The sequence below is a fragment of the Callorhinchus milii genome, unplaced genomic scaffold (assembly GCF_018977255.1).
Source record: "Callorhinchus milii isolate IMCB2004 unplaced genomic scaffold, IMCB_Cmil_1.0 Scaffold15, whole genome shotgun sequence".
Taxonomy (NCBI): Eukaryota; Metazoa; Chordata; class Chondrichthyes; order Chimaeriformes; family Callorhinchidae; genus Callorhinchus; species Callorhinchus milii.
In genome coordinates, this window is record NW_024704756.1 from 982,441 (window position 1) to 1,008,732 (window position 26,292).

General features: G+C 45.8%; 1 protein-coding gene across 2 annotated transcripts in view; it reads right to left on the reverse strand.

The window, feature by feature from the left end:
• clcn5b (chloride channel, voltage-sensitive 5b) overlaps positions 1 to 18,250 on the reverse strand; it is a 39,211-nt gene extending 20,961 nt beyond the window's left edge. Inside the window, exons 1-2 of one of the 2 annotated variants that reach the window (XM_007890939.2) lie at positions 18,086 to 18,250; positions 2,028 to 2,179 (exon numbers count right to left, since the gene is read on the reverse strand). In XM_007890939.2, coding sequence (XP_007889130.1) covers positions 2,028 to 2,179; positions 18,086 to 18,233 — 300 coding nt within the window. In that variant the 5' untranslated portion in view covers positions 18,234 to 18,250. Of the gene's footprint in view, positions 1 to 2,027; positions 2,180 to 13,231; positions 13,354 to 18,085 lie in introns of those variants that run through there. The other variant, XM_042340650.1, reaches the window with a different exon arrangement.
• Positions 18,251 to 26,292: the final 8,042 nt, after the last annotated feature.

The following is a 26,292-nucleotide window of genomic DNA, read 5'->3' on the forward strand; positions in this document are numbered from 1 at the left end:
AACTGTATAATTTCTAGTGTATTGACTGTACACTGTGTAAAACCTAACTCTTCGACCATTACTTGCCCCTCTCCCTTGCTCGGCATCAGACCCTATTGCTGTCAAGCATTCTGAGATAATTATCCTACATGAAGGGCACTATATATAATATATATGTACATAATTTTGTAGATAAACAGGCATCCAATACTAATCAGTATTATTATGAAGATACAGTTCTTTTTGTGCTGTAGTAATTATAATAATTATTATTTTGTGGCCGTTTCACCATCTCGAAGACATGATAATGCACTATATCAAATGCAAGGATTATTATTATTATTCCCCCCCCTCCGACTCCCCCATTTTTTGGCTCCTACTGTTAACATAGAGTCTGTCCCTCCCTGTGCCTAGGGCCCAGGTACGTCCAGTTATGTATGCCCATAACCAGTAAAACCCAGACAAATGAGGTTCTTTGAAAAGGACATGAATTCTACAAATTCCATAGCAATATTCTACCTCTGTGAGGAAATATAAGCGCTCGAGCTACAAGGTCACACGTTGTTTACAACAGAGGAGGAGAGTGTTTGGCCCCTGGTGTCTGGTGTGGGGGCTGGGCCGGTGTGGGCGCTGGGCCAGGTTAGTGATGGAATGCAAGCTCTTGCCTGCTATTGCTCTGCTTACCTGGCACACGGGGGTGGGAGGGAAGGAATCCCAGGGCACATCTGCCATAGGCTCCCCCTCCCCCTGCCTGGGATCTGCACCCTTTGGGAGAAGCTGCCTGATGTGATCAGTTTGACGTTTATGACGTTACAAAAGTCACCATCTGACACCCGCAACAACAAACAACAGATCTGTGTAGCGCTTTCAAATCGGGCAGACGTCCCACTTCGTCCACTTTGCAGTTTTATTGCAGCCGGGTTTCTGCCTTTGGATACACAGCCCAAATCCTGCCCTCAAAAACATCCAAATAATCCTTGCATTTGATTTGCGAAAACAAACAACAACTATTCGTATGTACTCGGGACACTTCACTGGCTAGCTATATAGTGCCTTATCATACCATCTAAACATCTCAAAGGATTTCCTGCAAAGTTTATTAGTGGCCAAACACTGCAACCATTTTATGCACGGCAATGTCGCACAAACAACCATGAAGTGAACGACTGAGTTTATCTGGGGGATTGTAGGTTGGGACGTTGGGAGAGAGAAACTCCTTTATCTTTTTGAATAGTGCCATGAGGTCTTTTAACATCCACCTGAACAGGCAGACGATACCTTGGTTTAATGTCGCATTCAAAGAACGACACCTCTGATAATGCAGCGCTCCCCTAGCATTGCACTGGAGTGTCAACCCAGACTGTTACTTCAAATTCAGTCGAGGTTCGAGCCTCAAATTCCCAATTTGAGGCTCGAACCTACAATAATCTTTGCATTTTGATATAGCGCCTCATCACGTCTTCGAGACGTCTCAAAACGCTTCACAGAACATACTGTAAAGTGAATTGACTGTATATTTTGTGGGCGAAACGCGGCAGTCAATTGTGCACAGCAATGTCCCACAAACAGTCATGGATTGAGTGACCAAATTATTATTATTTTTCAAAATTTATTTTTGTTTTTTGGAGGGATTATTATCCCCGGAAAAGCGATCCGCCAATCGACTAACAAACGGGTTCCTACTTACTGCTAGGTAAACAGAGACGTGTGGAGTAAGGAAACTTGCCTCACATTTCGCCCTGCCTGGAATCAAACCCAGGTCCTCTCACTTGCAAGACGAGTGCTCTAACCACTAAGCTACAGGTCCAGAAATCTTCTGATTCAAGAGGCGAGAGAGCGACTAAATGACAAGGAGACACTTACTCTATCAACATAGACCATCACTATCAAAAATATCTTAAAATGCAATCTAAATAACTCAGGAGCCAAGTGTGAGCAACAGTACAAGATGGTGTTTGTAACAGTCTCTTACAGTGGAGGAAAGTATGTATGTATGTATGTATGTGAATGTGAAACATGGCAGATGCTGTAAAAGCACAGCAACATACCTCCCGATGCCGGTCTCTGTCCCGGGATTTCTCCCTGACCCAGTCTATCGTATTAAAATCTTCATACGTCCCCACACCGGGGATAGGCTCATCCAGGAAATCCATTAGCTTAGTTCCACAGTTCATCCCAGCTCCGTTGTGGGTGGTGTAACCTGCAATCAGAGCGAAACAAACTTTGTTGAAATTTATAACAGAAAAGGGGAAACCTGTTAAATATTAGCAGCTGAAGTCCAAACTCCTTCAAATGCCGGATAACTGCAGCAGCTTTTCTGGCAGAGCAGCGAAAGGTTTGGTTTGTGTGTGCTCTGTGCTGGCGCTCTGCTGTGCCACGATGCTGAGTCAGTTGTGTATTAATCAGATACCGAATGCCCTGCACTGCCTTGCTCCCAGAAGCACTTAACTCATTTACATTTCCTGCAGGAATGAGATAACAGAGCGGCACCTCAAACCCACAGCACAGAACACTCGATTTCCAGGTCACAATGAGTTGCTAAGAGGCTTAACGAAAGAACAGGAATTGGTGGTTGCAGAGGGAGGGAGAGGGGGGGTGCAGTGGTTTAATGCAAAGGCACTAATAAGACATTCTTTGAACTTTAGATTCCTGCAATTGGGTTGAAGAGCTGTTCTCGTGTCAAAGGGGAATACTTTTTTACTTAAAAGGAGAAAGTCATCTTTATTTCCATTTCAGGCAGCTAGGAGGGTAAGGTTGAGGATCGAAAGGTTAAGGATTCAGATCCCAGTCAAGCAATGCAAATCCACAACTGCTTCTAGGAATTCTAGGAATAAAACAGACACTGAGACAGACACAGTGCATGTTACAGTGCTTCTTACATTTTGCCCTTCACCCCAAACAGGCTCTGAAAAGTAAATGTCTGGAAAAGCTGGGCAGGTCTGCAGTAACCCAAGGCAGGCGTGGAGATGTTGAATAAGAACGTAAGAATTTGCTAGATGAACGAAGTCCAAGGTTCACCTCATTCACCTTCCACCATCCTGGCAGTCGCGTGACATGCCGTGTCCCAAACTACATATTGTATCCCCAGATATTATTTTCTAACAGAAATCCATCTAATTTGTTCTTGAAACAAACAACACTTTCTGCTTCCGCCATCTTCCTAGGGAGCCTGTTCTGTACATTTACTACTCGCTCATAGAAGTAGTGTTTCTGCTGATTTGTTCCCCCCACCCGCCCCCACCACCCCACTTCAATCCCAGGCTCTTAACCCTGAGAGTCAAACTCCTCTGAATGGTAGAGCTGCACTGTTATAACGCATGGAACCAAGAAGCTAAGTCAGTAGAGAGCACCTCACTATAAAATCCACTGCTGTGGACAGACAGTGAAAATAACTGGCAACTGGAATCCAGCTCCTCAGGTCACTCAGCATTCCGGCATCGCCCCCTTAATAATAATTTTCGCTTCTTTGATATAATACTTTATCACGTTGATAGGACTTCTCAAATAATTCACAGGATTTACAGTGAAATGGAGTCACCTCACTATAAATTTTGTATGGGAGTCCGGTAGCTCAGTGGTTAGAGCGCTCGCCTCGCAAGCGAGAGACCTGGGTTTGATTCCCGGCAGGGCTCAATACTGGGCAAGTTTTCTTATTCCACACGCCTCTGGTTATCTAGCAGTAAGTAGGAACCCAGTTGTCAGTCAGATTGGTGGATCGCTTTTCTGGGGGTAATAATCCCTTCAAAACAAAAAAAATTTAAAAATGATAATAATTTGGTCACTCAATCCATGACTGTTTGTGGGACTCTGCTGTGCGCAATTGGCTGCCTCGTTTCACCCACAAAACATACAGTCAATTTACTTTACAGTATACTGTGTGAAGCGCTTTGAGATGTCTATAGGCGTGATAAGGTGCTATATCAAATACAAGGATCATTGTTATTTGTAGGCAAACCCAGCAGCCCATAGCGTAAAGCAATGTCCCACAAACGGCCATGAAACGAATGACCATTTTTTATTTGGGGGATGATTACACCGGGAGAGAAGAAACTCCCTTCTCTTTTTCAATAGTTTGATGGGATCTTTAGAAACAGTGAACGTATTTACGTTGCCTCCAGTAATCCAAGGCAATATCCTTAACCCCTCAATCGGGTTTCTGTGCTGCCCACAGTACAGAACGGTTTTGACCAAAGTCACAAACGACATTTTGTCCACCTATGAGACCAGCACTCTCTATGTCTCCTCATACTCCTTGACCTCTCTGTCGCCTTCGATACTGTTGACCAATCTATCCTCCTCCACCGCCTCTCTCACCTCAACCTTCATGGTTCTGTCTTTGACTGGTTCAGATCCTACCTCTCACTCCGTCTCCACAAACAGTTTCTCCTCTAGCCCTCCCTGTGGCATTCCTCAGGGCTCTGTCCTTGGTCCCCTTCTCTTCAATATCTATACATATATCTCTTGGTGACATCATCCACAGACATGGGATCAACTTCCACATGTATGCGAATGACACCCAACTCTACCTCTCTGGTTCCACCCTCGACTCCATGACCACTGCTGTCCTGACATCAAGTCCAGGAGGAGAGCTAACTTCCTATAGTTGAACGTCAACAAGACTGAGGATCTCCTGATTGGCTCCCATTAATTTTGAGGGATATTTGCAGGCTCCCAATCAATACAAACCGTTTCCTCTTCAGAATGTTTCTTTTCCATTGATTCATCTCCCACATCAGTCACTGAACAATACTCATTTCCCTCACACTCCATAGTAATAATAACAATAATAATCCTTGCATTTGATATAGCGCTTTTCACGTCGGGAGGACGTCCCAAAGCGCTTCACAGAACACACTGTAAAGTGAATTGACTGTATATTTGTGGGCGAACGCGGCAGCCAATTGCGCACAGCAATGTCCCACAAACAGTCGTAGACTGAAAATGACCAATTTATTATTGTTTTTGGTTTTGGAGGGATTATTATTAGGCTCTGTGTGGAGTAAGGAAACTTGCCCAAGGTTTTGCCCTCTGCCTGGAATTGAACTCAGGTCTCTCACTTGCAAAGCGAGTGCTCTAACCACTGAGCTACAGTCCTGGATGAGAGCTAACTAGTACGATCTAGAATTGGTTAAATATAATCGACATTGCTACAACTTTCTCAAATTCCCTCCCACTCCAACCCAGAGCACGATAGTGATAATGCAAACTGTTTCCATTTAGCTTAGTGTTCACCAACTTTCACAAAGGAGTCTAAAATGTGGCCATTTTGAGTTCCTTTAATAAGGGCTCCAAGCCCCAAACAGGGTCTCCACCCACTGTCCAGTGAGCATCGTGTGGATTTGCAGGAACTCTAACACGGTCTGGGTTTACTCAGGATTCAGTCAGTTCCAGTTTACAAAATTAGTTTTGATGAAGAAAGCTATTTGACCCATTTCTACCGAAAGGACAGCATTTCTAACATTGCTGCACACACCCTGCCCTGCACTGGAGCGTCAACCAAAACGGTGAGTTCAAAGTTCTGATTTGAGGCTTTAACCCACAACCAGGCAGAGGGCGAAACCTTGGGCAAGTTTCCTTACTCCACACAGAGCCTAATAATAATCCCTCCAAAAACCAAAAACAATAATAAATTGGTCATTTTCAATCTACGACTGTTTGTGGGACATTGCTGTGCGCAATTGGCTGCCGCGTTCGCCCACAAATATACAGTCAATTCACTTTACAGTGTGTTCTGTGAAGCGCTTTGGGACGTCCTCCTGACGTGAAAAGCGCTATATCAAATGCGAGGATTATTATTATTATTATTATAACCTTCTGATTCAGACGCATCCCCCCCATCACATCATCAAACTGTTGTTTTAGATGAGGCCCAATGTCCTGACCTCAACCACCCTTCCTGGTAACATGTTCCAGTTGTTAATTATCCTCTGTGTAAAGAAAAACTTCCTGATGTCTGTCCTGAAATTGGCCTTTACCTCTAAACCTCTAGCCTCTTGTTTTACTGTCTAATAATAATAATCCTTGCATTTGATATAGTGCCTTACGACGCCGTTGAGACATCTCAAAGTGTTTCACAGGGTATATTGTAAAGTGGAGTGACTGTCTATTTTGTGGCAAAAGGCGGCAACCAATTGCACACAGCAGTGTCCCACAAACAATCATTTTTTTNAATGCATTCTTATATACCATTCTGGGTTTACTTTTTCAATACCATTTAGAATATGATACATCTGTATATGGTCACCTCAGAGAGGTCTTCTCACTTAATATAAGGAATCCCCAGTTGCAACTTGGAGCCTGTAAGTCACTATAGAAATTCTTTTAAACCTCATTGTCTGACCATAACGTACACAGTTATTACACTTTTCAATAAATCCTGTGAAGCGCTTTGTGACCTCATGTCCTCCCAACATGAAAGGCACTCTGTTAAATGCAAGGATTATTATGATTATGATGAAACAGGCTAATCCACAAAAGCTAGAAGCTCCGAATAAGCTTTAAATGTTCCGCTGCTAATGCATTCCTGCTTCCTTCCTGTGGGTATTCCTCAACAACCTCATGAGCCAAACAAGCAACATTGAGATTAAACCCACATTATCGTCAAAACAACCCACCGAGAATCCAGGGAACAAGGAATAAAATTCAAGATATGCATTCCAATCCTATTGAGTATTTTCACAAGGCATCAATTGCCTCTTCGATGTCCCCCGTATAATAAAGGTTCATAATAAGCAGATTGCTGCTCTCCCCCTCGCTGCCCACACACAATATTGCTCGCTCATTCCTGTACACTGTGCCATTCAGTTCATTTCGCTGAACCCTGATGTGACTGTCCTGCTTTGGTAGTGTGGAGACAGACAGCTGAGGGAGTGATTCGGTATTCAGTCAGCCCAGGGCAGAATTTATGTTTTTACTGTATATCTTCCTTCTGCCAGGACTTTCCGGAATTAGGTGAAGCAGGATGTGTCCCTCCAGGGAGAAAGAGAGAGAGAGAGAGAGGTTATTCCATTCCAACAATCTGTCTCTGGGATCTCCATGTGTAGGTGGGATGATTAGTTTGGAGACTCTTAAGCAGGTGATGGGTTTCCGAGTGTGTCAGACACTCGGCTGCTGACCAAAAAACACAGGTGCTGGGAAGCTGTTGTGGTGCCTCTGCAAATGGCTTATTCACTCACAAGGCTTGAAACCAAGTACTGCTATATACTTACCATGTGACCCTCCGAAGCCGAATGTCCGATTAAGTGTAATCACAACACCGCCACTGCCATATGTTAGCTATTTTCGCACCAGGCTCCGTGACCCCATCACCCCCATCTTCACCCGACTCCACCGGCTCCCCATCCCCCAGAGAGTAGAGTTCAAAATCCTCACCTTCAAGGCCCTCCACGGCCTTGCTCCTTCCTACCTCTGTGACCTGCTAACAGTATATCAACCTGTCCGCTCCCACCGCTCAGTGGGCTCCATCCTGCTCCATGTCCCCCAACCAGCCCGTGCAACCATCGGTGGTTGGGCTGATCTCTCCCCCACCCTTTGGAACTCCATCCAACATTCCCTTCACCTCGCTCCCTCGCTTGCCTCCTTCAATGCTCAAGATCCTCCTCTTCAACTGCATCTTCGGTCACCCTCCTACCCCTACCCTCCACCCCTCCTGATCCCAACCCTCGGCTCGGGTCTAAATTCCTGGTTGTCCAGCAACTTGGGACGTCCTCCTGACTTGAAAGGCGCAGTATAAATATAGTGTGTTGCAATTGTTTGAATTCCATGAGCAGAAGATAACGAATAAGGCAGAGTAAGCCTAACTTCCGCTTGTGGAATTCAAACCAACTCAAAGTTGATATCCCTGGGCACTAATAGCCAGCGAGCACACGGGGGGGCTGGGAGAGTGGAGAGTGGGCTACACAAGAATGCGCAGAAATATGTATTAGTTTATTTTCGCTTTCAGGCTGGGTCTCCTGTTAGATGTGAATTCTGGAAACTCGGAATGTGGTAAGTCAAAGGTTACTGTACAGTAACCTCCTGATAACTCGTCACCCAAGGGAAAGGGCTCAGTGACTAGTTATCAGGTGAGTGGGGCCACGTGTGTATAATTTCATGAATAAATATGGCTGGGATATTGACAGCGCGATGAGTTAAGTGATAGTGACAAGTTAAGGCAGGGTGAGTTATCAGATTACTGTATATGAGAGCCAGTAACAAATCAACTGGGAGTTTAGGAGGAACCTCTTCACGCAGAGAGTGTGGAACTCACTGGCGGAAGCTGTGGTTGAAGCGAAAAAGCACCAATGTATTTAAGAGGAACTGACATGAGTGGGAACAGACGGGTAGAGAGGAGGAGAGGGGAATAGAGGGGTGGGGGCTTGTGTAAACACCGACATTGCCTGGTGGTGCTGTACAATCTGTGTAATTCATTGTAAAAATAGCTCAACGTATTGTGTAATTGTCTGCTTGCCCGGCTTTGAATGGATTTACTTTTTGCTCGCCGAGCAGATTAATGAGAAGGTTTTAAAGTGTTATTCAGGAGCGGCACACAAGAGGTGTTACAGATGAGGCCGGGAAAAGGGAGACGATAGAGAGAACAATAATAATAATCATCCTTGCATTTGATATAGCGCCTTATCTCTTTTTTGAGCCATCTCAAAGCGCTTCACAGAAGGTACATGAAGTCCAACTTGCAGTCAAACTGTACAGCTGTATAAAATCCAATTTAATCAATAATCTACACGGCGTGTGGGCAATTCACTGCAGCCAGTAAGTGCACAGGGACGGGTCAAGACTACATTTCCCGCAATTTAATGTGTGTTCACCTGCCACCGCGTGTGACTTACCAGCAAGCGCTGGAATTACATTGAATAATAATAATCCTTGCATTTGATACAGTGCCTTATCACCTCTTCGAGATGTTTCAAAGCGCTTCAGAGATTATACTTCAAGCGAATTGACTGTATATTTTGTGGGCGAAAAGCGGCAGCCAATTGCGCACAGCACCGTCCGTCCCACAAACAGTCATGGACTGACTGACCAAATTCTACTTATTTGAAAAAAATTTTGGAAGGGATTATTACCCCCAGAAAAGCAATCCACTAATTGATTAACAACTGGGTTTGTATATACTGCGAGGCAAACAGAGGCGTACAGAGTCAGGAAACTTACCTAATGTTTTGCCCTGCCTGGGAATCGAACCCAGGTCCTCTCTCTTGCGAGACGAGTGCTCTAACCACTGAGCTACAGGACTCCAAATAATGAAGGCACAGGGGAAAGGGGAAACATAATTTTCGCTCACATTCATCAAAAACCTGCACTTGTTGAACACTGAGGAACAAGAAGTAAATTAAGACCAGTGATGGCGGGTTTGGGCTGTTAGCTGCAGCATGTTACAGTCCATATAACTCCATGTAGCAATCTGTCCAGATCACATTCAGATATGATCACTGATTTCACAAGGAGTTGGATATTCCCACCCGCTCCTTACATGCTCTGCATCACTTTAATATAATAAATAATCCTGATATTTGAGATATCTTTCTGACTGTACATCAAAGCACTTCACAGGTCTGGCGACTGGTGAATGTTTTCATTCACGATTTCCTTTTGTTTTTAAACTAAACTTGCACAGATTTTAAACACCCTAAAGCAGCTAACCACTGAGTACAGGACTCCACTGAGCTACATGATTTAAATTGTCAAACAAGTGTTTGGGAATGTACTGAAATAATGGCAGATCAAAGCTGTGTGAACAACCATTACAATAAAGTCATGTTACCCCCCCATCACAAAACAGTGAGACGAGGCTACGGAGGAACTGAAACAAGATGTCAGAGATACATTTCCCCTCCTCACTCCATCCATGTTATGGAAGATGTAGCACGGAACATGGCAACAGATCATTATCTGCCATGAAAATGATGGCACTCACACTCACTCACACACTCACTCACTCACCCTGATCCTCTGTTCATCTGAATGCAGTTAAATACTTGTACTGAATACAAGAATTATTTCTTAATACAATCATCATCATTCTTCCACATTCTTCAGTTGTTGGGTCAGTGCACTTTAGGAGAACACTCACTCACTCCCCTTCCCCCAAAAAAGGTGGGGAGGGAGGGGGTGACAGGACCTTGTGTGCACTGTGTATCAGGCCCAGACCGTGAGGCCAGCATCACAGTATACCACGCAGTCTGTGTTGGTCTGTGTGTGGTGGTGACCCCCAGGGGGTCAGTATTGGGACCACTGCTGTTTTTGATCTATATAAATGACCTGGACTTGGGTACAGGGAGGACAATTTCCAAGTTTGCAGATGATAGTAAACTAGGAAAAGTGGTAAACAGTGAGGAGGATAGTAACAGACTGCAAATGGACATAGACAGACTGGTAACATGGGCAGACAGGTGGCAGATGAGGTTTAATGTGGAGAAATGCAAAGTGATGCATTTGGGAGGAAGAATGAGGAGAGGCGATATACGCTGATGGTACAATCTTAAAGGGGGTGAAGGAACAGAGAGACCTGGGGGTCATATAAGGAAATCTTTGAAGGTGGCCGGACAGGAAAATAAAGCTGTTAAAAAAGCATATGGGATACAGGGCTTTATAAATAGGGGAATAGAATACAAAAGTCAGGAAGTTATGATGAACCTTTATATAAAACATTGGTTAGGCCTCAGCTCGAGACTGTGCTCAGTTCTGGGCCCCACACTTTAGGAAGGATGTCAAGACATTGGAGAGGGCACAAAGGAGATGTACCAGGATGGTACCAGGAATGAGGGACTTCAGTTATCAGGAGAAGCGAGAGAAGCCGGGATTATTCTCCTTGGAGCAGAGAAGGTTAAGAGGAGACTTAATATAAGTTTTCAAAATTATGAGGGTATTTGATAGGGTGAACAAGGAGAAACTATTTCCACTGGCGGGTGGGTCAGTAACCTGAGGACACCGAGTTAATATACTTGTTAAAAGAAACAGAGGGGAGGTGAGGAGAAACGTTTTCACAGAGCGAGTTGTTCGGATCTGGAATGCATTGCCTGAAAGGGTGGTGGAAGCTGATTCCATAACAATGTTTAAGAGAGAAGTAGATAATTATTTGGGGAGGACAAGTTTACAGGGCTATGGGGAGAGAGTGGGGGAGTGGGGTTGATTTGGAAGCTCTTTTCAAAGAACCGGCACAGACACGATGGGCCGAATGGCCTCCCTCTGTGCTGTATAATTCTATGATTCAATGATTTGCTGTGTGGGACTTTGCATTGAACATAATGACTATCCCAGTTACATTCAAAGTCAGTCACAAGATTATACTTGACAGTCACACCTTGAGATCTTGATGTAATAAGATAAGAAAATACAAGTTCTTATTCTTCATTCCTGTCTGTTCAGAAGCTCAAAGAGAAATGGGTTTTCTTCCCACATTACTCTGGTTCATATTCTCTCCTTATCGAACTTCCAACCCCCCCCCCCCTTGGCATATCTTTGTTCTCCAATATTGCTGCTATATTAGCTTTTGCTTCCATGACATCATTCACTTCATATATAATTAATCGCATTCTAAAAGCACTCTGAGACGTTGACAAAGGCAGTGCATAATAAATGTGTATTGAACAGTGATTCTCAAACCAACAGAGGTACGCAAGGGCCAAAAATGAACCATAAAAATAATACTAATACTTGCATTTGCCATACCACCTCATCACGTCATCGAGGCATCTCAAAGCGCTTCACAGAATACACTGTAAAGTGGAGTGACTGTGTATCTTATGGGCAAAACCATAGCACACAGGCGCTTCATTGGATTTAATAATAAAATAATAATCTTGCATTTGATACAGGGCCTTTTGTTGGGCCTTAACGGTCTCAAAGCGCTTCACAGGATTTTACAATGTAACAGTAGTGACTGTATTTTGTAGGTGAAATACACGCCTAGGTATTTAGACTACATGATCGTACACAACGCAGACCAGACACTGAAGTCTGCTCAGTTTCTTCGCAAATCCAAGGAGCAGGGAGACAGTGGAATCATGGTCACCCTTCATAACTGACGATGGCTGTTTACACAATGTGAAACCTGAGAAAGTGAATATGTTTACAGTGTAGAATCTGCTGCCCGCAGGGTACCACGCTGTTACTACAAGCACTTCAGAACACTACACCATGAGGGGCACTATATAAATGCAAGTTGTTGTTGTTGTTGGGCATCCAGCAGTGTCACCTGGTGTCAGCGAATATCCCAGAAAACCAGACCACTTGCACTGGCACAAACCATTCCCCCCAGAAATGATCAATGTGATGGATGAGGGAGCAGTGGGACCCAGCTTAGGCTGGTGTTAGAGGGGTGAAGCGAGCAGTCTGTACTGCAGGAGGTGCTGATCACACCAGACTTGCTTCCCTCGGGGGAGGAACACATAGTCTCCGGGGCTCCTCTCCTTCATTCAGCTCTGAACAGATCATCACTGTAACAGCAAGAGAGACATATGGGGGTAGGAGCCGTGATGGGAGAAGTGGACGATGCCGAGGGTGGGGGAGGGGAGGAGGGTGCAGCAAACGGATGATTTCAATCTTTGAGACGAAGGGAACCTAATTATTAATTAATTATATAATTAATAAATACAACCATAAAAGGTTTTCACCAGGACCTTCGGAACCTCCTTCTAAGAGATTCAGCTTGGACATTACACTATGTTATTAAAATATGGACAAAATTTTTCCATATGGAGCCTTAATCCAGCGGAGATTTTAGCCGATTTCCTAGCAGATTGTCACGGAGACGCAATAAAAGGCATCACTAAATTACAAACTAAATTAGTGGATAAACTGCACTATACAGACTGACACTGATTCATCTCATCGAAAGTGAAGCCACTTCACACTGAGGAAAATAACTAAAAAGGCTTTGTCTGTGAAGGAAAGCTGACCAGCCTGGCTGCGTTAATTCCTGTTGATTCGGATCCTCTCGTTAGTGCCCCCATCCGGGCCGGGCTGTTACAGAGGGCGGGCGGGCGGCTCACACACTCATTACATGTTTAGTGTTGAGGACAGTGAACAGCTTTAACATGGCTTCAGTGCCGGCGCACCCCGGGGCAATAATCCACAAAGCAGGAGACTGTAAATGTCTCTGCTTAACAGGAACACACTGGTGAGGAGCTGTTTAAAGGGGCTTCTCCTGGCAGTGTGCTGACAGCTTCACTGATCAATGTGAGCTATCAACACAAGCTGCGTTTAGCCTCTCCCCCTTCCCTCCCCTTCCCCACCATTCCTGCTCTGTACCTACCTCCACATGTGTCAGCCTCCTGATGTGCGGCTGGGCAGAGTCCGGGATAGGAACAAGCGCACAAAGCACACAAGCTTATTCCATGTCGAAAGATTGTGTGTGTGTCTCCCCTGCTCCAGCCTGAGGAAAGAGGCTTGAGCTGCACTGACTGCGATCACCTGCAGAGCTCTCCACACTGCCAGTGAGGTCATCGGCAGGCGGCCAGGCATGTGATCCAAACCACGCAGGGATATTGGGAGCAAGGGTTCCCCTCCTCCCCTCCTCCCCCCAGACTCTGAACAGCAACACTCAGAGATCAGACTGTGATAAGACAAAGCTCTTCATTGTAAATCTCGGGGCAACAGCCGAGCAATGATACCAGCGGAGGGTATTGAAAACAGGCCCCAGATGAGTACAGTGAATAATGTGCAGTAAACTCACATAAGGCATATTCGTCAGGACCATGATCTTTAATATGACTTACGTGAAGTCTGAGTTGCAGCCAAGCTGTATAGTTGTATAAAATCCAATTTAATCAATAATCTACACTGCGTGTGGGTAAGTCACTGCAGCCGGTAAGTGCACAGGGACGGGTCAACATTACATTTCCCGCGATTCAATGTGTGTTTACCTGCCGCCACGTGTGACTTACAGCGCTGGAATCACCCTGAATAATAGTAATCCTTGCATTTGATATAGCGCCTTATCACCTCTTCGAGACGTCTTAAAGCGCTTCACAGAATATACTGAAAAGTGAATTGACTGTATATTTTGTGAGCGAAACGTGGAAGCAAATTGTGCACAGCAGCGTTCCCACAAACAGTCGTGGATTGAGTGACCAAATTATTATTTTTTTTTTAAAATAAATTTTTGTTTTTTGAAGGGATTATTATAACCGGAAACGCAATCCGCCAATCGACTAACAACCGGGTTCCTACTTACTGCTGGGTAAACAGAGGCGTGTGGAGTAAGGAAACTTGCCCAACGTTTCGGCCTACCAGGAATCAAACCCAAATTCTCTCATTTGCGAGGGGAGCGCTCTAACCACTAACCTACAGAACTACACGTGGGAAATGAAGTTCTGCGCATGTGTCAAAGGATTAAGACTATGTTTCCTGTAATTCAATTCAACCGGCTGATAAGTGCTAACTAACAAGAGCACATGCAGCGGTGGCTCAGGACGCCATTAAATGCAGCCAATAAGTATGTGAGTAATGAGGCTACGAGTTAGGAGATTAATACGACTGATGCAAAGAAATCTAAGTGGTTTTGATAGGAAACTGAATGGGAATGTGAGGCTTACGCGATTATACAATTGATAAAGATAAGACTTATGTGAGTATTACTGTACTAATATATTGCTTTTCCCTTCAATGAACAGAACTCCCTCTGACAGTATCTTACACAATATGAACTAGTGCATCCCATACAATATCCTCCAGAATTGCAGCTCACTTGATATATGCGCACACACAACAAACCAAATACTAATTTGTATAACACATAACAGTGATTCGGACCTGAGCTGTGGGTCGGGATGCACTTTAAAGGTAACTATTGCCTGTTGTTTTTCATGCTTCCAGTTTTCTGTTAAATCCTTCACGCACAGCATCCTCACATCTGCCTGGGTTTAACAGTAATCCTTATAATAATAATCCTTGCATTTGATATAGCGCCTTATCACGTCATTGATATGTCTCAAAGTGCTTCACAGAATATGCTGTAAAGTGAATTGACTATATTTTGGTGAAATGCAACAGCCAATTGCACACAGCAGTGCCTCACAAACAGTTGTGGATTGAGTGACCACATTATTTTTTTAAAAAAGGAATTATTACCCCAGAAAGCGATCCATCACTTGATAAGCAACCAGTTTCCTACTTGCTGCTAGGTAAATAGAGATGTCTGGTGTATGGAATCTTGTCTAAGGTTTTGCCCTGCCTGGGAATCGAACCCGGGTCCTCTCACTTGCGAGGTGAGCGCACTAACCACTAAACTATAGGACTCCACACATTCACCAGAGCTCGTTGTCACATTGAAACGTCTCAAGGTTCTTCACTGTAAAGTGCTTCCCTTTGAAGCGCAGTGACTGTTTCAGAGACAACTGCAGCTGCTAACCTACCCCAGCAAAGTCCCACCCAGCGCTGAGATGAATGACCATCAATTTCTACAGCTCCCAAATGGTAACCTATCTCTGTTGTCTTCCCAGCACTTAGATTCCCTTTCCTGTCTGGTGCTGGAAATCGCAAAGGTCACTGCGGCTGCTCTGGGGTGAGGCATATTGTTGGGACATAGTAGAGCTCCGCTTTGCCCAGATGTGTGCCACACGTGCCAGTTTAGCCAAGCTGGTTATAGTCTTGTTTCTGGGTCAGAAGAATGTAGGTTAAGCCCCATGTTGGCACCTGAACGTGTAGTAAAGGGAATGTTACATTCTTGGATGTGCACCTGTTCAGTGAATTCCCTTCCCTTTTCAAATACAGTAGTGCCAAGATCCCACAACACTATTTGAAAAAGGGAATTTACTTGTGTGACCTGACCAACAATCTTCCAGTTCAATTCATCGCGTGGCTGTAATATGGGGCCTTTGCCTACAAAAACAGTAATTACTTTGAGAGGTTTGGATATGATAAGTTGCTAGGAATCCTGTAGCATATTAGTTAGTGCGCTTGCCTCGCAAGTAGGAGAACCTGGGTTTGATTCTCAGGAGGGGCAAAACCTTAGGCAAGTTTCCTTACTCCACATGCCTCCGTTTAACTAGAATATGTAGGAATCTGATTGTTAGTTGAATGTCAGATTGCTTTTTGGGGGCAATGGTGTGTGTGTCAGCCTAGTGCAGTGGTAACACTCTCGCCTCGGAGTCAGAAGGTTGTGAGTTCAAACTGCACATTGGGTCTGGGAATCACATCATCTAAGCTGACCCACAGCGCTGTTGGGTTATTGGAGGTGCCGTCCTTCAGATGAGCCATTAAACCGAGGTCCATCTGCCTGTTCAGATGGACGTTAAAGATCCCGCGGTGCTATTTGAAAAGAGAACGGAGTTTCTCTCTCCCAGTGTCCTGGCCAACAATGCCCCAAATAAACGTGGTCGCTCACTCCATGGCTGTTTGTGGGACATTGCTGTGCGCAACTGGCTGCCGCATTCGCCCACAATGTTCATAGTTACTACACCTTACAGTATATCCTGTGAAGTGCTTTGAGATGTCACAACAACATGGGAAGGCGCTATATTACCTCCCCCCCACCAGAGGAGCACTAACATGTCTTTTGACTCATGAACGTGCTTATTAAGCGAGAACCCAAATATTAATTTCCACTCACACCAGTCGCTCATTAACAGGTACAGCCACAGACCAGTCATTGACCTCGTCCTTACTTCAACATTCATTCCCTTAGTTAGCTATAAACCGCCTGACTCCTCATGAACTTGTGTAGCAGACTGTTATTAACGTTTCAGTGTGATGTACTGATAACACCATGTTAATCCGCTCAAAAGGAATGGACCAAATCGACACAACGAGAGATAATAATAATAATCCTGGCTTCTGATGTAGCGTCTTCCACGACTGGAGGATGTCTCAAAAGGATTCACTGTTAGCTGTAGCGACTGTGCATTTTGTCAGCAAACCTGACAGCCAATTTATACATGGTAATTTTCCATAAACACCCATTGACGTGAATGACTCATTTTACTGAATGAATTGTTGGCCAACACACATTGTCGCCATGGAATCGTTAACATTCACCTGAACAGGCAGACAGGACCTCGGTTAATATGCTCGCCACCCCACGCCCCAGGACTGTACTGGAATGTCAACTCACAGACTGTGAGCTCAAAGTCTCAACGAGACCTATTAAAACTTCACCAACCTGTCCGCTCCCTCCACTCTGCAGACACTGGCCTACTCCACATCCCTCCATCCTGCCTGATCCTATCAGCAATCAGGCCTTCAGCCTTTCTGTCCCCACCCTCTGGAAGTCCAATGCGGAGCCCCTCCGCCTCGCCCACTCCCTCGTCTCCTTCAAGGCCTGTCTCAACACATTTCTTTTCGACCTTCGATCATTACCCCACTTGCCCTCCACAGGTCTCTGATCCCAACCCACAGCTCGGGTGCAAATCCCTCATTGTCCAGTGTGGTGGGATGTCCCCCTGTTGGGAAAGTGCTGTATAAATGCAGTTTGTTATTGTTAATTCACTTTACAGTATATTCTGTGAAACACTTTCACAGACTGGGAGCTCAAAGTCTCAACGAGAACTATTAACCTGTCCCCTCCCTCTGTCTTGAAGACGTAATAAGGCGCTATATCAAATGCAAGGATTATTAGTGTTGTTGTTGAAGAACCCTCTGACTCAGAGTGATAGTGACAGACTGATTAAGCTCTTGAATGCGATGGAGTTCTGAATACTAAGTACACCTCCCCAATATAATAATAATCCTTGCATTTGATATAGCGCTTTATCATGGTTTTGAGACATTTCAAAGCGCTTCACAGGATACACTGTGAAGCAAAACTCCCACAAAATATACAGTCAATTCACTTTACACTATATTCTATATTCTTTCTCAATATAATATGAGAATCATGTTTAGGAGTGTAAATCCAGGTGGCTGGTATATCATGTCACTCAGCAGTTATCACACTAGATGGCAGTCCAGCACATCTTACAGGAGCCAGAGTTAACCTCACTCTCCAGAGGCTGACATTCCACCTGACATCTGACAATTCTGAATAATCTTAAAAAGTCTCTCTCACTCTTCCACCGTTTACAACATAAGATCAAATTCACGATTTCAATGAACTGCGTGTTTACAAAGAAATAATCTGTTGCAAGTTATTAATCCCTCCTAAACAGCACCAGGCTCCCTGTCACCGTACCGTCTTGTAGCTCCCTGTCCAGTGGGGGAACATCATCTGTCAGTGAGAAGTCCATGTTCGCTCCTGCGATCTCCACCATGTCCTCATCACTTGTGTTGCTCTGGTAACTGTTGAAACTTGCCCTTCGGTAATACTGATCTTTGGCCATTTTTGACCACTCGAAACCTGCAAGAGAAAAGCAAAGAGATCCTGGTCAGGTACCACTGCAGCAACAGCCAGGAGACAGCTCTCGTACAACAACAACAAAAAATTAGATTCTTGACGTCTTTCACATCAGGAGGATATCCCAAGGCGTTGGGAAAGCTCCACAGAAGTTTGCAATGAGGAGGGAGAATCTCCAATGAACAATTCCCAGCACAGGTCCCGTAGTTTAGCGGTCAGCGCGCTCGTCTCGAAAGCGAGAGGACCTGGGTTTGATTCCCGGGCAGGGTGAAACCTTAGGCAAGTTTCCTTACTTCACACACATGCCTCTGTTTCCCTAACAGTAAGTTGGAACCCGGGTGTTAATCGATTGGCAGATCTCATTTCCGGGTGTAATAATCCCTTCAAAAATAAATACGTAATAATAATGGGTCACTCAATCCACGACTGTTTGCGGGACGCTGCTGTGCGCAATTGGCTGCCGCGTTTCGCCCACAAATACGCAGTCAATTCACTTTACAGTTCTGTAAAGGCTTTGAGACATCTCGAAGATATGCTTTCAAAACCCCCCTAAAAAAAATACTTCTTCGTGTTTGCTCAGCTCCCTCCCTCCCTCTATCTATCTATCTCCCACTCTGTCTCCATGACATGTTTGAGATATACAGGAAAGGCAGTATGTTTTCTGGTCCAGCATGTAACGACGTTCGTCTGATATTATTCACCAAGTCAGAATTCGCCAAACGTTTTGCCCGGTAATCAAACGCAGGTCCTCTGGCTTGCGAGGCGAGCGTGCTAACCAATATGATAAGGCATATGTAAGTATTCCAGGTGGGTTATGCCATTGCCTTTTGCTCTAACCGTAAACTCAACAAGTTAAAATCATGTTCGCTCATTTATCAGTGCTGATGATTTCTGGATTTCCCAAATAATCCAGGAGAGATTTGTAGGCCTTGGAGCTGTGAAAAATCTGTAATAATAATCCTTGCATTTGATACAGTGCATTATCACGTAGTCGAGATGTCTCAAAGTATTTCACAGGATATACTGTAAAGTGGAATGACTATGTATTTTGTGGGTGAAACACGGCAGCCAGTTCTCGCACAGCAACCACCCACAAACAGCCATGAGTGAGTGGCCAATTTTATCTGGGGGATTGTTAGACAGGACACTGGGATCTCTTAGTGTCCACCTGAACAGGCAGATGGGACCTCGGTTTAATGTCCCATCCAAAGGATGGCACCATTCCAAAGCAGCACACCCCAGCACTGCATCAACTAAATTATATTTGTATAACGCTTTTCACGTCGGGAAGGTGCCCAAGATACTGGACAATTAGTGTTTCGGACCCAAGCTGGGGATCAGGATCGGGGAGGGTGGAGGACTGGGGGTGACGCAGGGTGACCGATGGCACGGTTGAAGAGGAGGATCTTGAGATGGGTCTTGAAGGAGGCAAGGGAGGGGGCGAGGTGGAGGGACTGCGGGATGGAGATCCAGAGTGTGGGGGCAGTGACTGAAGGCAGTGACCTGCCAATGGTGGGGCGGGCAAGGCGGGGGACGTGAAGCAGGCCGGAGCCCGCTGAGCGGAGGGAGTGAGCAGGTTGGTAGGGGGTTAGAAGGTCACAGAGGTAGGGGGGAGCAAGGCTATCGCGGGCTCTGAAAGTGTCAGCATTAAGCGATTGCAAGTCACATTAAGAGTTTTGAACCAACAACCTTCTGCCTCAGAGGCGACAGTGCTACCAAATCAGCCAGGTGGACACACACTGTACATTCCTCTGGAGATCCACTGAAATGTACACAGGTGCGGCTTTCTGCGTAGCCTCCCATTAGTTCACATCCTGCTCTGCCAAAGTGCGAAAAACACTCGAGATGAGAACAGATGGCCATAATTAAAGGCCAGTCACTGTTACTGTGGTGTATGTGGGCTGAGTGGTGGCCACCCGATGGCTCAGCGCATCAGTGCTCGCACTTCAACATAATCCATAAGAAATCCCCATCCTCACAGTTACACAGAGCGACACAGCACTGAAACAGGCAGCAGCACAGGCTGTTCACCAATTTCATGCTAACACACACCACAAATGATGGATGGCATTTCCCTGCTGGTAAACTCTAAGCTTCACACTCGATGGGGTCATTGGCAGAACATCAAGCTCCCAAAACCAAGAACATCCACTGATAAACAGACGTGCTGAGCGAAGGGAAGCTTTGTTTCCCGTGAATAAATTCCAAAGCTGTTAGCATTTCAATGTTCCTCGCAGGAAAAACAGGAAGGTCCAATATTTCTTAGTCTCGAGAGTACAGTGTATTTAGGTTGAACCGTGGAACATGGCTATGTTTGTCTGCACCTTAAGGGCTGAGGAAGATAAAACCCTCACAGATGTCTAGTTATTCTGCAAACACAATGCCTGGTAAAGGTCTTCACCTGTCTGTATCACCTGTCTATTATACTCCCTTGGTTCTATCTTTGCATTGTAGTTAGCCCATTCGCCTCGCAAGCGAGAGGACGTTTGTTCGATTCCCGAGCAGGGCGAAGGGTTAGACAAATTTTCTTATTCCACACGCCTCTGTTTACCGAGCAGTAAGTAGGAACCCAGTTGTTAGTCGATTGGTGGATTGCTTTCCGGGGGTAATAATCCCTCCCCCCAAAAATGTGGTCACTCAAACCATGACTGTTTGTGGGACTCCACTGTGCATAATCAGCTGCCATGTTTCACCCACAAAATACAGTGAATTCACCTTACAGTATCTTCTGAGAAGTGTTTTGAGACGTCTCAACAATGTGATAAGGGGCTGTATCAAATGCAAGGATTATAGTTATTATTATTAGCTTTTAACTAACTATTATAAGCTAGCCAAGTGCCACTGAGGACAAGTGTACCCTGCCCGCTGTCCTGCCTGATATAACAAAATGATAATCCTTGCATTTGATATAGCGCCTTATTAACTAACAGCATAGGCCACAACAGGAATGTGTGACGAGGTGATACGACAACACACTCACCAGGCCAGCAGGAGGGCTGGAAACTCGGATTTACAGATGATCCAGCTTACAAACACTTACCTGCTCAGGTCCCACCTACACGTGGAAATCCCAGAGACAGATTGTTGGAATGGAACGTACACCCTCTGCTTACCTAATTCCGTAAAGTTTTAGGCGCAGGTTGGCAAGAGCTTGGGGGACCCCAGAGAGTGCGTTGGGGTAACTGTTGGGAGTCTAACCAGCTAAAACCGCATAGCTTGCCATTGATGTTGCTGTATGGCAAGCTTTCCCACTGCGTGTCCAGCTAGGGCCACCTTATCTGTTAGGGCTTTGGCTTGCAGGGTTAATAGGAACTGGGAGGATTCCCTGCCCCCAGTTACTGGTCTGCTCTTCCAGGTCCTGCCGATGAGACATGCTGTGCTGTGATCAGCAGCTGGCACTGGTTCCAGGATTCAGCTCGCTGCTGCTCTCCTGTGGGACCCATGGTTCGCAGAGTCGCTGGATAGAAACTGAAATATTTCAATTCAAGTTCTCACCCTCTGGCAGGGTAATTCGGGAACTGGTGGTTGGCTGATGTAATGTATTAGCAAAGGGAGAGGTCAGGGGAGCAATTATTGCACACAGAAGGTTCAAGATGTAAAATATCTTAATGACGGTTGTAACAAAATCCATATTAGCTTTAAAGAGGGAATTAGATAAATATTTGAAACTGAGAAATATAATACCTTGTGGTTAAAAGACAGGAGTATGGGACAAAAGTAGCTTGAGGCTTGATGAGTTAAATGACTTCCTTTCATGTTATAAACCCCTATTAACAGATTAAGTGGTTGAATAATAATAATAACCCTTGCATTTGATAGAGCGCTTTTCACGTCGGGAGGACGTCCCAAAGCGCTTCTTTCCTTTCCACCCATTCTCTTTTCGAACCCCTTCAGTCAGGTTTCCGTGCTGCCCATAGCACAGAAACTGCCCTGGTCAAGGTCACCAATGATATCCTGACCATCTGTGACCAGGGCTCCCTCTGTCTCCTCGTCCTCCTCGACCTATCGGCAGCATTCGATACGGTCGACCACGCTATCCTACTCCACCGCTTGTCCTCCCACCTCAACCTTCAAGGCACTGTCCTTGAATGGTTTAGGTCGTACCTTTCTCACCGTCTTCACTTTGTCTCGACGAATGGCTTCTCCTCCACCCCCCGTACTGTCTCATGTGGTGTCCCTCAGGGCTCTGTCCTCGGTCCCCTCCTCTTCACCCTCTATATGCTCCCCCTTGGTGACATCATCCGCAGACATGGGGTTAACTTCCACATGTATGCGGATGACACCCAACTCTACCTTTCCTCCTCTACTCTCAACTCCACGACCACCGATGTCCTGACAGCTGCCTGTCCGACATCGAGTCCTGGACGAGAGACAACTTTCTTCAGCTCAACGTGCGAAAAACCGAGGCCCTCCTGATTGGCTCACGTCAGCGCCTCCGCACCTCAGGCGCTGACACCATCAGCATCCAAGGCTGCACTCTCCACCTCTCAAAGCCAGTCAGGAACCTCGCGTTTTGTTCGACCCTGAGCTGTCCTTTCTCCCTCACATCCGCACCACAACTGGCACCGCCTTCCATCACCTCCGGAACATCGCCAGACTACGGCACTACCTCACCCCTCACGCTGCTGAAACCCTGGTCCACGCCTTTGTCACCTCAAGGCTGGACTATGGGAACTCTCTCCTCGCCGGCCTTCCCGCCCTCCCTCCACAAGCTGCAGGTCATTCAGAACTCTGCAGCTCGTGTACTGTCCCGCACCAGACACCGCGACCACATCACTCCCACCCTCGCTCGCCTCCACTGGCTCCCCATCCCCCAGAGGATTGATTTCAAGATCCTCATCCTCACCTACAAGGCCATTCACGGCCTTGCTCCCTCCTACCTCTCCAACCTACTATCCCCCTACCTACCTGCCCGTACCCTCCGTTCCTCTGGCTCCGGTCTGCTCCACGTCCCCCGCCCCAACCGCCCTACCATCGGTGGTCGGGCCTTCAGCCTCTCAGCCCCGAGGCTCTGGAACTCCATCCCCCAGTGCCTTCGCCGCTTCCTCCCTTTCCTCCTTCAAGGCCGGTCTCAAAACCTTTCTCTTTGACCGTGCCTTCAGCTCCCCTCTCGACTCTCTTCCCCCTCCTCGCTCCCTCCCTTCCCTCCCCTCACCCTGACCATTTCCCCCTCCTCCTCCCTCCCTTCCCTCCCCTCACCCTGACCATTTCCCCCCTGCTCGGGTCATGACCCAACTGTGCAGCGCCTTGGGACGTCCTCCTGACGTGAAAGGCGCTTTATAAATGGAATCTGTTGTTGTTGTTGTTGTTCACAGAATATACTGTAAAGTGAATTGATGGTATATTTGTGGGCGAACGCGGCAAACATTTGCACAAGTTTAGGTAAGTCTGTGTTCAATCGGTCGTGTGTTTTACAATTTTTCTTGATTTATGGCATGAGTCAAGAACTTTCAATCAAGAAAATGTATTTTGTTGGCCCACCATAAAGGTTGGCGACCACTTGCTTAGACTATGTGATTCCAAGTCCCAACATGGGGCTTGAACCCACAACCTTCTGACTCAGGGCGAGAGAGAGCGCTACCCACTGAGCCGGGCTGACACTTTGGGACGCAGCAACAACTTGCACTTTTATAGTGCTCTCCACATGGGCAGCGGCTCAGAGCGCTTAACAGTGGAGGAGCCTGACTCCGAGCCGGGGGAAGGAGGAAGATGGTTATAACTGTTTACAGCCACATCCTAATCAATTGTTTCAAACACGAGGATAAGTATGTAAAGCATCAGGAACAATTATTTGTTTATTTAAATTTTGAATAACTTGTTTAATACTGTTTCTCTTTGACTAATCTCCTTCACCAACTCAGGTAATTCCCAACCACAAAGGTTTGAATATCTTGTTTGCTGCATTATTCTCTCTTTGTTTCACTCTCACTTTGATCGGACCAACTTCTGTGTTTGACGGGTACACGTCTCCACTAATATAATAGAGACTGTTTGATGAGTCACAATAGTCTTCAGTTCTCTATTGAGTCGAATAAATAGCCGTGGAAGTGAATGATCACATAAGAACATAAGAAATGCTGGATGAGAAAAGACTAAGGTCCATCTAGTTCACCTTCCACCTTCCTGGCGGTCGCATGTACATATGTCCCAAACTACCTATGTATATCCCATAATGCTATTTCCTAAAAGAAGTGGTTGAAGAAATCAACACTTCCTGCTTCAAGCGTCTCCCCAGAGAGCCTGTTCCACAGGTTCACTATTTGCTTTACAGCTTTGTATGACTGAATACAACTCAAGGATATCTACAACACAAGCCACAAATACGCTCTCGTGGTCTCTGGCTAACCATCCTCTAGATAAATGGGTTGTTCAATTCCTAGTTGTTTGTGAGACTCTATTCTGCACAAAATGACTGCCATGAAAACTTAAATTCAGTCAGCTATTCCCTGTGAAGCACTTTATTATAGTAAAGTAAGATGGCAAACACAGTCTGCAAACAGAGACACCAGTCTTTGACATCAGCCTTGGGAAGCAAGGCTCTTCTGTGATCTCGTGGTTTGGTTGGTGAGAAAGTGTGTGTGTGGGGATGGGGGTGTGTGGGGGTTGTGGTGGGGGCGAGAAGATAGGGAAACTGAACCAGCAAATGCCAGCATCCCATTGGAAAAATGCCTTAAACATGTGGAATTCTTACACGGTCAAGATCCCGTATTTAGTGAACAGCAAACATGCTTGAGCGACATTCAAACCTGCAACACATCCTTCCTTGCACATCCTCAACTCCCCCCCCACACACACAGCCCCCACAGATTGTTAGATTGACAACCACTAAACTGAAGTTGCTAAACTGACAGGCTGGGGCTGCAGGTCCACTTTCCTCCAATCTCTCTGCAAAACCCAGCGACCGACCGCAGCTGCCAGTCAACAGCACTGAGCGCACACACACAAGGTCAACCCCCTGTTGACCTTGCTTTCAATCTGATTAATTATTGCAGAAATAAGACACTGCATTGACATTACAGATACAGTCCTGCAACAAGATGAATGACCGATTCATTAGGGGAATTGTTGTCCAAAACACTGGCGAAGAAACAGCGTCACGGGATGTTTAACATCCACCGATCGGGCAGTCCATGCTGCAGTCACCCCCAGTACTGCACCCCAGTCTCAGTTCTGTTTGAGGGCTTGAACCACAACCTTCTGACAAAGAGGTGGGAGGGTTAACAGCTGAGCCGTTCTATAGCACCTAGACATCAGGATTGAGAGAATTGGAGTCCTGGAGAGTAACGGTTAGAGCACTTGCCTTGCAAGCGAAAGTTCGATTCTCGGGCAGGGCGAAACTATAGGCAAGATTCCTTATTCCACACACAAGCCTCTGTTTACCAAACAGTACGTAGGAGTAAGTTTACCTAGCAGTAAGTAGCAACTAATGGTTGTTAGTCGATTGGCGAATCGCTTTCCGGGGGCAATAATCCCGTCAAAACGAAATGCGGTGGCTCAATCCATGACTGTTTGTGTGACACTGTTGTGTGCAATTGGCTGCCGCTTTTCACCCACAAAATACACAGTCACTACACATTATCCTGCGAAGCACTTTTAGGCGTCTCAACGACTGTGATAAGGTGGTATATCAAATACAAGGATTATTATTAGAATGTCCTGGGAGGGTTTTCCAAGAGGATTGATGTTCCCCGAAGCCCACAGTTTGTACCTGAATCATCCTCCTCACAACTCCAAAGGGGATCAGAAAGCTCTTTATCCGCTGATATGACAACCTGGCTTAGGCAGCTGGAAATCCCCACCAATTTATCCGTGAACGTTCTTCCTGCTCACATCAAACTCAACCATTTTCAATTTCCTTTACTGAGGAAGATTATTTTTGGTCAGCGCTGGGGGTGTCTCACACGCAGAAATCCATCACCATGCTTAATAAACCATATCTATGCCAGCTACATGTGAGGATTTCCCTGTGTCTGGGATGGAATGCCCACTCTCTTCCTGGAGGGATGCATCCTGTTTACCTAATCCGGGAGAGTATTAGGGGTAAA